The sequence below is a fragment of the Bombina bombina genome, chromosome 1, assembly GCF_027579735.1.
Source record: "Bombina bombina isolate aBomBom1 chromosome 1, aBomBom1.pri, whole genome shotgun sequence".
Lineage (NCBI taxonomy): Eukaryota > Metazoa > Chordata > Amphibia > Anura > Bombinatoridae > Bombina > Bombina bombina.
In genome coordinates, this window is record NC_069499.1 from 298,201,672 (window position 1) to 298,216,395 (window position 14,724).

General features: G+C 43.3%; 1 protein-coding gene across 2 annotated transcripts in view; it reads left to right on the forward strand.

The window, feature by feature from the left end:
• Positions 1-14,724, forward strand: part of MYLK (myosin light chain kinase) — an 842,949-nt gene that overhangs the window by 217,115 nt on the left and 611,110 nt on the right. Inside the window, exon 5 of one of the 2 annotated variants that reach the window (XM_053698066.1) lies at positions 14,326-14,491. In XM_053698066.1, the coding sequence (XP_053554041.1) occupies positions 14,326-14,491 (166 nt within the window). Of the gene's footprint in view, positions 1-14,325; positions 14,492-14,724 lie in introns of those variants that run through there. The other variant, XM_053698065.1, reaches the window with a different exon arrangement.

Genomic DNA, 14,724 nt, shown 5'->3' on the forward strand with positions numbered 1-14,724 from the left:
TCCCATATGTCACTAGCTCATGGACTCTTGCTAATATGAAAGAAATGAATTTATCAGGTAAGTTCTTACATAAATTATGTTATATATATATATTACCACAGTTTAAAAATGTAATAGTTTACAAGTAATAAATGTTAAGGCGGCTCAGGAGACAAGAAGTATGTTCAGCGAAGGTGGTCTCGATATGACTAGACATGACTTGCCAACCCACACTCTCTTTATAATAAAACATTTAGAAGCATAACTATGTTTTAGAATTTAGCCATTGGGTCCAGAAAAACTCCATATCTAATAATCTTGTTTTTTGTTCAAATTGTAGTGGGCATTTTCTAAGATAAAGACATTCTGGGAAAGAGGGTGCTTCTGTTTTATTTTAGTACCTCTGTATGAAAAGCTTAGCTTTATAAGGAATCTAGATATTTCCAAGCAAGCGGTTGTTATAACATCACATTGGAGTGGGAATACATTTCTCCAACATAGGTGTGTCCGGTCCACGGCGTCATCCTTACTTGTGGGATATTCTCTTCCCCAACAGGAAATGGCAAAGAGCCCAGCAAAGCTGGTCACATGATCCCTCCTAGGCTCCGCCTACCCCAGTCATTCTCTTTGCCGTTGTACAGGCAACATCTCCACGGAGATGGCTTAGAGTTTTTTAGTGTTTAACTGTAGTTTTTATTATTCAATCAAGAGTTTGTTATTTTGAAATAGTGCTGGTATGTACTATTTACTCAGAAACAGAAAAGAGATGAAGATTTCTGTTTGTATGAGGAAAATGATTTTAGCAACCGTCACTAAAATCCATGGCTGTTCCACACAGGACTGTTGAGAGCAATTAACTTCAGTTGGGGGAACAGTGAGCAGTCTCTTGCTGCTTGAGGTATGACACATTCTAACAAGACGATGTAATGCTGGAAGCTGTCATTTTCCCTATGGGATCCGGTAAGCCATGTTTATTACGATCGTAAATAAGGGCTTCACAAGGGCTTATTAAGACTGTAGACTTTTTCTGGGCTAAATCGATTCATTATTAACACATATTTAGCCTTGAGGAATCATTTTATCTGGGTATTTTGATATAATAATATCGGCAGGCACTGTTTTAGACACCTTATTCTTTAGGGGCTTTCCCAAAGCATAAGCAGAGCCTCATTTTCGCGCCGGTGTTGCGCACTTGTTTTTGAGAGGCATGGCATGCAGTCGCATGTGAAAGGAGCTCTGATACTTAGAAAAGACTTTCTGAAGGCGTCATTTGGTATCGTATTCCCCTTTGGGCTTGGTTGGGTCTCAGCAAAGCAGATACCAGGGACTGTAAAGGGGTTAAAGTTCAAAACGGCTCCGGTTCCGTTATTTTAAGGGTTAAAGCTTCCAAATTTGGTGTGCAATACTTTTAAGGCTTTAAGACACTGTGGTGAAAATTTGGTGAATTTTGAACAATTCCTTCATGTTTTTTCGCAATTGCAGTAATAAAGTGTGTTCAGTTTAAAATTTAAAGTGACAGTAACGGTTTTATTTTAAAACGTTTTTTGTACTTTGTTATCAAGTTTATGCCTGTTTAACATGTCTGAACTACCAGATAGACTGTGTTCTGAATGTGGGGAAGCCAGAATTCCTATTCATTTAAATAAATGTGATTTATGTGACAATGACAATGATGCCCAAGATGATTCCTCAAGTGAGGGGAGTAAGCATGGTACTGCATCATTCCCTCCTTCGTCTACACGAGTCTTGCCCACTCAGGAGGCCCCTAGTACATCTAGCGCGCCAATACTCCTTACTATGCAACAATTAACGGCTGTAATGGATAATTCTGTCAAAAACATTTTAGCCAAAATGAACACTTATCAGCGTAAGCGCGACTGCTCTGTTTTAGATACTGAAGAGCATGACGACGCTGATAATAATATTTCTGAAGGGCCCCTAACCCAGTCTGATGGGGCCAGGGAGGTTTTGTCTGAGGGAGAAATTACTGATTCAGGGAACATTTCTCAACAAGCTGAACCTGATGTGATTGCATTTAAATTTAAGTTGGAACATCTCCGCATTCTGCTTAAGGAGGTATTATCCACTCTGGATGATTGTGACAAGTTGGTCATCCCAGAGAAACTATGTAAAATGGACAAGTTCCTAGAGGTGCCGGGGCTCCCCGAAGCTTTTCCTATACCCAAGCGGGTGGCGGACATTGTTAATAAAGAATGGGAAAGGCCCGGTATTCCTTTCGTCCCTCCCCCCATATTTAAAAAATTGTTTCCTATGGTCGACCCCAGAAAGGACTTATGGCAGACAGTCCCCAAGGTCGAGGGAGCGGTTTCCACTTTAAACAAACGCACCACTATACCCATAGAGGATAGTTGTGCTTTCAAAGATCCTATGGATAAAAAATTAGAAGGTTTGCTTAAAAAGATGTTTGTTCAGCAAGGTTACCTTCTACAACCAATTTCATGCATTGTCCCTGTCGCTACAGCCGCATGTTTCTGGTTCGATGAGCTGATAAAGGCGGTCGATAGTGATTCTCCTCCTTTTGAGGAGATTATGGACAGAATCAATGCTCTCAAATTGGCTAATTCTTTCACCCTAGACGCCACTTTGCAATTGGCTAGGTTAGCGGCTAAGAATTCTGGGTTTGCTATTGTGGCGCGCAGAGCGCTTTGGTTGAAATCTTGGTCGGCTGATGCGTCTTCCAAGAACAAGCTACTTAACATTCCTTTCAAGGGGAAAACGCTGTTTGGCCCTGACTTGAAAGAGATTATCTCTGATATCACTGGGGGTAAGGGCCACGCCCTTCCTCAGGATCGGCCTTTCAAGGCAAAAAATAAACCTAATTTTCGTCCCTTTCGTAGAAACGGACCAGCCCAAGGTGCTACGTCCTCTAAGCAAGAGGGTAATACTTCTCAAGCCAAGCCAGCTTGGAGACCAATGCAAGGCTGGAACAAGGGAAAGCAGGCCAAGAAACCTGCCACTGCTACCAAGACAGCATGAAATGTTGGCCCCCGATCCGGGACCGGATCTGGTGGGGGGCAGACTCTCTCTCTTCGCTCAGGCTTGGGCAAGAGATGTTCTGGATCCTTGGGCGCTAGAAATAGTCTCCCAAGGTTATCTTCTGGAATTCAAGGGACTTCCCCCAAGGGGGAGGTTCCACAGGTCTCAGTTGTCTTCAGACCACATAAAAGGACAGGCATTCTTACATTGTGTAGAAGACCTGTTAAAAATGGGAGTGATTCATCCTGTTCCATTAAGAGAACAAGGGATGGGGTTCTACTCCAATCTGTTCATAGTTCCCAAAAAAGAGGGAACGTTCAGACCAATCTTAGATCTCAAGATCTTAAACAAGTTTCTCAAGGTTCCATCGTTCAAGATGGAAACCATTCGAACTATTCTTCCTTCCATCCAGGAAGGTCAATTCATGACCACGGTGGATTTAAAGGATGCGTATCTACATATTCCTATCCACAAGGAACATCATCGGTTCCTAAGGTTCGCATTCCTGGACAAACATTACCAGTTCGTGGCGCTTCCTTTCGGATTAGCCACTGCTCCAAGGATTTTCACAAAGGTACTAGGGTCCCTTCTAGCTGTGCTAAGACCAAGGGGCATTGCTGTAGTACCTTACTTGGACGACATTCTGATTCAAGCGTCGTCCCTTCCTCAAGCAAAGGCTCACACGGACATTGTCCTGGCCTTTCTCAGATCTCACGGATGGAAAGTGAACGTGGAAAAGAGTTCTCTATCTCCGTCAACAAGGGTTCCCTTCTTGGGAACAATAATAGACTCCTTAGAAATGAGGATTTTTCTGACAAAGGCCAGAAAAACAAAACTTCTAGACTCTTGTCGGATACTTCATTCCGTTCCTCTTCCTTCCATAGCTCAGTGCATGGAAGTGATCGGGTTGATGGTAGCGGCAATGGACATAGTTCCTTTTGCGCGCATTCATCTAAGACCATTACAACTGTGCATGCTCAGTCAGTGGAATGGGGACTATACAGACTTGTCTCCGAAGATACAAGTAAATCAGAGGACCAGAGACTCACTCCGTTGGTGGCTGTCCCTGGACAACCTGTCACAAGGGATGACATTCCGCAGACCAGAGTGGGTCATTGTCACGACCGACGCCAGTCTGATGGGCTGGGGCGCGGTCTGGGGATCCCTGAAAGCTCAGGGTCTTTGGTCTCGGGAAGAATCTCTTCTACCGATAAATATTCTGGAACTGAGAGCGATATTCAATGCTCTCAAGGCTTGGCCTCAGCTAGCGAGGGCCAAGTTCATACGGTTTCAACATGACAACTGTTGCGTACATCAACCATCAGGGGGGAACAAGGAGTTCCCTAGCGATGGAAGAAGTGACCAAAATCATTCTATGGGCGGAGTCTCACTCCTGCCACCTGTCTGCTATCCACATCCCAGGAGTGGAAAATTGGGAAGCGGATTTTCTGAGTCGTCAGACATTGCATCCGGGGGAGTGGGAACTCCATCCGGAAATCTTTGCCCAAGTCACTCAGCTGTGGGGCATTCCAGACATGGATCTGATGGCCTCTCGTCAGAACTTCAAAGTTCCTTGCTACGGGTCCAGATCCAGGGATCCCAAGGCGGCTCTAGTGGATGCACTAGTAGCACCTTGGACCTTCAAACTAGCTTATGTGTTCCCGCCGTTTCCTCTCATCCCCAGGCTGGTAGCCAGGATCAATCAGGAGAGGGCGTCGGTGATCTTGATAGCTCCTGCGTGGCCACGCAGGACTTGGTATGCAGATCTGGTGAATATGTCATCGGCTCCACCTTGGAAGCTACCTTTGAGACGAGACCTTCTTGTTCAGGGTCCGTTCGAACATCCGAATCTGGTTTCACTCCAGCTGACTGCTTGGAGATTGAACGCTTGATTTTATCGAAGCGAGGGTTCTCAGATTCTGTTATCGATACTCTTGTTCAGGCCAGAAAGCCTGTAACTAGAAAGATTTACCACAAAATTTGGAAAAAATATATCTGTTGGTGTGAATCTAAAGGATTCCCTTGGGACAAGGTTAAGATTCCTAGGATTCTATCCTTCCTTCAAGAAGGATTGGAAAAAGGATTATCTGCAAGTTCCCTGAAGGGACAGATTTCTGCCTTGTCGGTGTTACTTCACAAAAAGCTGGCTGCTGTGCCAGATGTTCAAGCCTTTGTTCAGGCTCTGGTTAGAATTAAGCCTGTTTACAAACCTTTGACTCCTCCTTGGAGTCTCAATTTAGTTCTTTCAGTTCTTCAGGGGGTTCCGTTTGAACCCTTACATTCCGTTGATATTAAGTTATTATCTTGGAAAGTTTTGTTTTTAGTTGCAATTTCTTCTGCTAGAAGAGTTTCAGAATTATCTGCTCTGCAGTGTTCTCCTCCTTATCTGGTGTTCCACGCAGATAAGGTGGTTTTACGTACTAAACCTGGTTTTCTTCCAAAAGTTGTTTCTAACAAAAACATTAACCAGGAGATTATCGTACCTTCTCTGTGTCCGAAACCAGTTTCAAAGAAGGAACGTTTGTTGCACAATTTGGATGTTGTTCGCGCTCTAAAATTCTATTTAGATGCTACAAAGGATTTTAGACAAACATCTTCCTTGTTTGTTGTTTATTCCGGTAAAAGGAGAGGTCAAAAAGCAACTTCTACCTCTCTCTCTTTTTGGATTAAAAGCATCATCAGATTGGCTTACGAGACTGCCGGACGGCAGCCTCCCGAAAGAATCACAGCTCATTCCACTAGGGCTGTGGCTTCCACATGGGCCTTCAAGAACGAGGCTTCTGTTGATCAGATATGTAGGGCAGCGACTTGGTCTTCACTGCACACTTTTACCAAATTTTACAAGTTTGATACTTTTGCTTCTTCTGAGGCTATTTTTGGGAGAAAGGTTTTGCAAGCCGTGGTGCCTTCCATTTAGGTGACCTGATTTGCTCCCTCCCTTCATCCGTGTCCTAAAGCTTTGGTATTGGTTCCCACAAGTAAGGATGACGCCGTGAACCGGACACACCTATGTTGGAGAAAACAGAATTTATGTTTACCTGATAAATTACTTTCTCCAACGGTGTGTCCGGTCCACGGCCCGCCCTGGTTTTTTTAATCAGGTCTGATAATTTATTTTCTTTAACTACAGTCACCACGGTACCATATGGTTTCTCCTATGCAAATATTCCTCCTTAACGTCGGTCGAATGACTGGGGTAGGCGGAGCCTAGGAGGGATCATGTGACCAGCTTTGCTGGGCTCTTTGCCATTTCCTGTTGGGGAAGAGAATATCCCACAAGTAAGGATGACGCCGTGGACCGGACACACCGTTGGAGAAAGTAATTTATCAGGTAAACATAAATTCTGTTTTTGCCTAGGCAGTTCATGCAGCTTCACGTGGGGAGTCCAGAGGCATCAGTAAAGGCTCCAGAGAGGCTTATTTCTTACTTAAATAATCCCTAAGGAAGGTAAAGGCCACAGTGAGAAGCTGTGGCATAGTACTGTAGTGTGTTAACCGGTTAATAACTGTTATTAGCTCCGATTTGGGCATTAAGGGGTTAATTGGTCTGAAAATTTGTGTGCAATCTTTTCAAAGCATTAAGACACTGTGGTGAAAATTTCATTAAAATTGGATGATTATTTTATGGTTTTTTGATGTTTCAGTAATAAAGTGTGCACTTTTATTATTTAAAGAGACAGTAACGTTTTTGTCAAATTATTTTTATTGCATTGAAGTTCTGTTTAAGTCTGTCAGACTTCAGATAGCTTATGTTCTGTATGTTCAAAGGCCAAGGTGGTTCCCCCATTTAATTTATGTGTGAAGTGTGCCATAGCGTCCAAACAGCTTAATGTCCGTACAATCACACTTAAAGATATAGCCCAAGATGATTCTTTAGCTGAAGGTAGTGAAGATAGCTCGCTATCCTCTCCTTCTGTGTCAACAACAGCTATGCCCGCGCAAGCGATGCCCAGTACATCTAGCGCACCAATTGCGATTACTATGCAACAGTTAGCAGCAGTAATGAATAATTCTCTCTCCGCATTTTTATCCAAACTGCCAGCTTTTCCTAGGAAGCGTGACTGCTCAGTTTTAAACACAGAAAATGAGCAAGCAGACGCAGAGGATAATTTATCTGTAGTGCCCTCACATCAATCTGACTTGGCGGTGAGGGAGGGCCTGTCTGAGGGAGAAATTTCTGACACAGGAAAAGTTTCTCAGCAGGCAGAGCCTGATACCATAGCATTTAAATTTAAGCTAGAACACCTCCGCGCCCTACTTAAGGAGGTCCTAGCTACACTTGATGATTGTGATCCTTTGGTGATCCCAGAAAAATTGTGTAAAATGGACAAATTCTTAGAGGTCCCAGTACACACTGATGCGTTTCCGATACCTAAGAGGGTGGCGAATATCGTGACTAAGGAGTGGGAGAAGCCAGGTGTACCTTTTGTTTCCCCTCCTATATTTAAGAAAATGTTCCCAATCGTTGACCCTAGAAGGGACGCGTGGCAGACGGTCCCTAAGGTAGAGGGGGCAGTTTCAACGCTAGCTAAGCGCACGACTATACCAATAGAAGACAGTTGCGCTTTCAAAGATCCTATGGATAAAAAATTAGAAGGTTTACTTAAGAACATTTTTGTTCAGCAAGGTTTTCTTCTTCAACCAATTTCTTGCATTATTCCTGTAACCACTGCAGCTGCCTTTTGGTTTGAGGAATTAGAAAACTCGCTCCAGAAGGAGACTTCTTATGATGAAGCTATGGATAGAATTCATGCCCTGAAGTTGGCTAATTCTTTCATTACAGATGCCGCTTTTCAGTTAGCTAAATTAGCGGCAAAAAATTCTGGTTTCGCAATAGTGGCGCGTAGAGCGCTTTGGCTAAAATCGTGGTCGGCGGATGTGTCGTCCAAAACAAAATTGCTTAATATTCCTTTCAAGGGTAAGACCCTATTCGGGCCAGAGTTGAAATAAATTATTTCAGATATCACTGGAGTAAAGGGCCATGCCCTCCCACAGGATAAACCTTTCAAAGCTAAAAATAAGTCTAATTTTCGTTCCTTTCGCAATTTCAGGAACGGACCGGCTTCTACCTCTACAGCCACTAGGCAAGAGGGTAATGCACCCCAGCCCAAACCAGCATGGAAACCATTGCAAGGCTGGAACAAGGGTAAACAGGCCAAAAAGCCTGCTGCTGCTACCAAGACAGCATGAAGGGGTAGCCCCCGATCCGGGACCGGATCTAGTAGGGGGCAGACTTTCTCTCTTTGCTCAGGCCTGGGCAAGAGATGTTCCGGACCCCTGGGCACTAGAAATTGTCTCTCAGGGGTATCTTCTAGAATTCAAGGACCTTCCTCCAAGGGGAAGGTTCCACATGTCTCGCTTATCTTTAGACCAGATAAAGAGACAGGCATTCTTACATTGTGTAGAAGACCTTTTAAAAATGGGAGTGATACACCCAGTTCCAACAGCAGAACAAGGACTGGGATTTTACTCAAACCTGTTTGTAGTTCCCAAAAAGGAAGGAACTTTCAGGCCAATTCTGGACTTAAAGATCCTAAACAAATTCCTCAGAGTTCCATCATTCAAAATGGAAACCATTCGGACAATTTTACCAATGATCCAGGAGGGTCAATATATGACTACCGTGGACTTAAAGGATGCGTACCTGCATATTCCTATCCACAAAGATCACCATCAGTTCCTGAGGTTTGCCTTTCTGGACAAGCATTGCCAGTTTGTGGCTCTTCCTTTCGGATTGGCCACTGCTCCCAGAATTTTCACAAAGGTGCTAGGGTCCCTTCTAGCTGTGCTAAGGCCAAGGGGCATTGCAGTAGCACCTTACCTAGACGACATTTTAAAACAAGCGTCGTCCTTTCACAAAGCAAAGGCTCATACAGACATTGTTCTAGCCTTTCTAAGGTCTCACGGGTGGAAGGTGAACATAGAAAAAAGTTCTCTGTCCCCGTTCACAAGGGTTCCCTTCCTGGGAACAATAATAGACTCAGTAGAAATTAAGATCTTTCTGACAGAGGTCAGGAAGTTAAAACTTCTGAACACTTGTCGAGCTCTTCAATCCATTCCTCAACCCTCCATAGCTCAGTGCATGGAGGTAATAGTGGAACGGGGATTATGCAGACTTGTCTCCCCAGATTCAAATGGACCAGAAAACCAGAGACTCACTCCTCTGGTGGTTGTCTCTGGATCACCTGTCTCAGGGAATGAGTTTCCGCAGACCGGAGTGGATCATTGTCACGACCGACACCAGCATCCTAGGCTGGGGCGCGGTCTGGGAGTCCCTGAAGGCTCAGGGTCTATGGTCTCGGGAAGAATCTCTTCTCCCGATAAACATTTTGGAATTGAGAGCGATATTCAATGCGCTCCAGGCATGGCCTCAACTAGCGGAGGCCAAATTCATCAGATTTCAGTCGGACAACATGACGACTGTAGCGTACATCAATCATCAGGGGGGAACAAAGAGTTCCCTGGCGATGAGGGAGGTATCCAAAATCATCAAATGGGCAGAGGATCACTCCTGCCATCTATCAGCAATTCACATCCCAGGAGTGGACAACTGGGAAGCAGATTATCTGAGTCGTCAGACTTTCCATCCGGGGGAGTGGGAACTTCACCCGGAGGTTTTTGCCCAGTTAACTCAATGGGGCATTCCAGATCTGGATCTGATGGCGTCACATCAGAACTCCAAAGTTCCACGTTACGGGTCCAGGGATCCCAAGGCGACATTGGTAGATGCCTTAGTAGCGCCTTGGTCGTTCAATCTAGCTTATGTCTTTCCACCGTTTCCCCTTCTCCCCCAGCTAGTAGTCAGGATCAAACAGGAGAAGGCTTCGGTAATTCTGATAGCTCCTGCGTGGCCACGCAGGACTTGGTATGCAGACCTGGTGAATATGTCATCGGTTCCACCATGGAAGCTACCTTTGAGGCAGGACCTTCTAATTCAAGGTCCATTCGAACATCCAAACCTAGTTTCTCTGCAACTGACTGCTTGGAGATTGAACGCTTGATTCTAGCTAAGCGTGGGTTTTCGGAATCAGTTATAGATTCCCTGATCCAGGCTAGAAAGCCTGTCACCAGGAAAATTTACCATAAGATATGGCGGAAATATCTTTGTTGGTGCGAATCCAAGGGTTACTCATGGAGTAAGATTAGGATTCCAAGGATTCTATCTTTTCTCCAAGAAGGATTGGAGAAAGGTTTGTCAGCTAGTTCCTTAAAAGGACAGATATCTGCTCTGTCTGTTTTGTTACACAAGCGGCTGGCAGCAATGCCAGATGTTCAGGCGTTTGTACAGGCTTTAGTCAGAATCAAGCCTGTCTATAGACCTGTGGCTCCTCCATGGAGTCTAAATTTAGTTCTTTCAGTTCTTCAAGGGGTTCCGTTTGAACCTCTACATTCCATAGATATCAAGTTACTATCTTGGAAAGTTTTGTTTTTGGTAACTATTTCTTCTGCTAGAAGAGTTTCTGAATTGTCTGCTTTACAGTGTAATTCACCTTACCTGGTGTTCCATACAGATAAGGTCGTTTTACGTACCAAACCTGGTTTTCTTCCTAAAGTGGTTTCCAATAAGAATATTAACCAGGAAATAGTTGTTCCTTCTCTGTGTCCTAACCCAGTTTCTAACAAGGAACGTCTGTTGCACAATCTGGATGTGGTTCGTGCTTTAAAGTTCTATCTAAAAGCAACTAAAGACTTCAGACAAACATCGTCCATGTTTGTCGTCTATTCTGGCAATAGGAGAGGTCAAAAGGCAACTGCGACCTCTCTGTCCTTCTGGCTGAAAAGCATCATCCGGTTGGCTTATGAGACTGCTGGAAGGCAGCCCCCTGAACGAATTACAGCTCACTCTACTAGAGCTGTGGCTTCCACATGGGCTTTCAAGAATGAGGCTTCTGTTGAACAGATCTGTAAGGCAGCGACTTGGTCTTAACTGCATACATTTGCCAAATTTTACAAATTCGATACTTCTGCTTCTTCTGAGGCTATTTTTGGGAGAAAGGTTTTACAAGCAGTGGTGCCTTCCGTTTAGGTTACCTGACTTGTTCCTTCCCTTCATCCGTGTCCTAAAGCTTTGGTATTGGTTCCCACAAGTAAGGATGAAGCCGTGGACCGGATACACCAATGTAGGAGAAAACAGAATTTATGTTTACCTGATAAATTTCTTTCTCCTACGGTGTATCCGGTCCACGGCCCGCCCTGGCATTTTGGTCAGGTTTAAATTTATTTTTTGTAAATTACAGTCACCACTGCACCCTATGGTTCTCCTTTTTCTCCTAACCGTCGGTCGAATGAATGGGGGGGGGCGGAGCCTGAGGGGAGCTATATGGACAGCTCTGCTGTGTGCTCTCTTTGCCACTTCCTGTAGGGATTGAGAATATCCCACAAGTAAGGATGAAGCCGTGGACCGGATACACCGTAGGAGAAAGAAATTTATCAGGTAAACATAAATTCTGTTTTTTCTTCGTTCACTTGCTGTCTTTATTTGAAAAAGAAGGCATCTAAGCTTCTTTTTTGTTTCAGGACTCTGGACAGCTCTTTTTTATTGGTGGATGAATTTATCCACCAATCAGCAAGAATAACCCAGGTTATTCACCAAAAATGGGCCGGCATCTAAACTTACATTCTTGCATTTCAAATAAAGATACCAAGAGAAGGAAGAAAATTTTATAATAGAAGTAAATTAGAAAGTTGCTTAAAATTGCATGCTCTATCTGAATCATGAAACAAAAAAAATGTGGGTTAAGTGTCCCTTTAACTATTGTTTCAGGCAAGCATGAAACTACGGGGCCCCAAAGCTGCTTTCACATCTTGAGAAATGGGCCCATTGAGTTCTATTGGTGTTGTTGGTGATCAAAAGGGGATAAGAGGGTTGTATAGTAGGGACATTAGGGAGGATTGGGTAATGGAAATGTGTACTTTAGCATCTGTTGCTTTATCCTGCATATTTACAGGGAGTGCAGAATTATTAGGCAAGTTGTATTTTTGAGGATTAATTTTATTATTGAACAACAACCATGTTCTCAATGAACCCAAAAAACTCATTAATATCAAAGCTGAATAGTTTTGGAAGTAGTTTTTAGTTTGTTTTTAGTTATAGCTATTTTAGGGGGATATCTGTGTGTGCAGGTGACTATTACTGTGCATAATTATTAGGCAACTTAACAAAAAACAAATATATAAACATTTCAATTATTTATTTTTACCAGTGAAACCAATATAACATCTCAACATTCACAAATATACATTTCTGACATTCAAAAACAAATCAGTGACCAATATAGCCACCTTTCTTTGCAAGGACACTCAAAAGCCTGCCATCCATGGATTCTGTCAGTGTTTTGATCTGTTCACCATCAACATTGCGTGCAGCAGCAACCACAGCCTCCCAGACACTGTTCAGAGAGGTGTACTGTTTTCCCTCCTTGTAAATCTCACATTTGATGATGGACTACAGGTTCTCAATGGAGTTCAGATCAGGTGAACAAGGAGGCCATGTCATTAGATTTTCTTCTTTTATACCCTTTCTTGCCAGCCACGCTGTGGAGTACTTGGACGCGTGTGATGGAGCATTTTCCTGCATGAAAATCATGTTTTTCTTGAAGGATGCAGACTTCTTCCTGTACCACTGCTTGAAGAAGGTGTCTTCCAGAAATTGGCAGTAGGACTGGGAGTTTAGCTTGACTCCATCCTCAACCCGAAAAGGCCCCACAAGCTCATCTTTGATGATACCAGCCCAAACCAGTACTCCACCTCCACCTTGCTGGCGTCTGAGTCGGACTGGAGCTCTCTGCCCTTTACCAATCCAGCCACGGGCCCATCCATCTGGCCCATCAAGACTCACTCTCATTTCATCAGTCCATAAAACCTTAGAAAAATCAGTCTTGAGATATTTCTTGGCCCAGTCTTGACGTTTCAGCTTGTGTGTCTTGTTCAGTGGTGGTCGTCTTTCAGCCTTTCTTACCTTGGCCATGTCTCTGAGTATTGCACACCTTGTGCTTTTGGGCACTCCAGTGATGTTGCAGCTCTGAAATATGGCCAAACTGGTGGCAAGTGGCATCTTGGCAGCTGCACGCTTGACTTTTCTCAGTTCATGGGCAGTTATTTTGCGCCTTGGTTTTTCCACACGCTTCTTGCGACACTGTTGACTATTTTGAATGAAACGCTTGATTGGTTGATGATCACGCTTCAGAAGCTTTGCAATTTTAAGAGTGCTGAATCCCTCTGCAAGATATCTCACTATTTTTGACTTTTCAGAGCCTGTCAAGTCCTTCTTTTGACCCATTTTGCCAAAGGAAAGGAAGTTGCCTAATTATTATACACACCTGATATAGGGTGTTGATGTCATTTGACCACACCCCTTCTCATTACAGAGATGCACATCAAATAATATGCTTAAATGGTAGTAGGCTTTCGAGCCTATACAGCTTGGAGTAAGACAACATGCATAAAGAGGATGATGTGGTCAAAATACTCATTTGCCTAATAATTCTGCACTCACTGTATATGCTATAACCCTTTGCTCATTACTCCTTAAAAGGACAGTAAAGTCAAAATGAAACTTTCATTATTCAGGTAGACTAGTATACAATTTTAAACATTCCAACTTCAGTTACCAAATTTGTTTTGTTTTCTTGAAATCCTGCATGCACATAGGAGCTCAGGAGTGGGCATGTGTCTTTAAGATGCTATGGTGGCAGTGTTTCCAATAATGTTTGTAGCAATATATTATGCAAAGCTGCAAACACTGCTGTCATAGAGTTTTAAAGACAAGTGAAAGCTCCTGAGTTCCTATGAGCCGACCTAGGTTTATTCTTCAAGAAAGAATGTGAAGAATACAAAGTACATTTGATAATTCAAGTAAATTGGAAAGTAGTTTAAAATTGTAGTCTCCATTTACACTATAAACCTTTCATTTTAACTTTACTTTTCCTTTCATTTATTTTTTTCTGAATGCTATATTGGATTTCAATTTGTCAAGCTCTATTTTATGCATGTGCAGAGCAAAGCACTGCCTGCAGGATATATTAGATGTATAGAGACTCCCTGACAGATGCATAAACTGTATATTCATGCTATCAGAGAACTTTGTGTATGCTTTTATACACCGCTTGACACTGCTCACATTATACCCTGTTAGCCGCATGTAACGTGCAGAGGTAAACGCTGCTTGCGGGATATATTGCGTGCATCATGTCTCTCCTGCAAAGCACCACAGACCTTAGTATAAAATGTGTAGATAACAACATCTAAGCCCTATATACACATGGCCTATATCATGCTGCCTGCTGCTATATTAAGCAGTCTAAGATTGTCAATATTAACTTAGTGTCTTTGCTTTCTGTTTTTCTCCAGTGGTTCTTTAACAATTCCTCCAATAGAAAAACGCCCAAGTATATGGGGAGAGAGTCCTCCAAAGTTTGTGACAAAGCCGAGCCGGGTAGTGGTAAAAGAAGGACAGACTGCAAGGTTTTCCTGCAAGATAAACGGACGTCCACCACCAGAAGTCACCTGGTTCAAGGTGAGGAACTTGTGTATTGCAATCCAGCAGTTTATGGTATGAAACATATGTTGTCATAGCACATTCCTTTAGTGATAATCTTGTAGGAGGGATTTGAATTTACAAATCTGAATAGTTACATTTAAACACATATCTTACTACGTGTTAAATTAAATAAAGATCCCATATTGGCACAGGGTATGCCCTGTGTACCCAGGTACACCCTGATGCCAGGGCTGCTCTGCACAGATAGC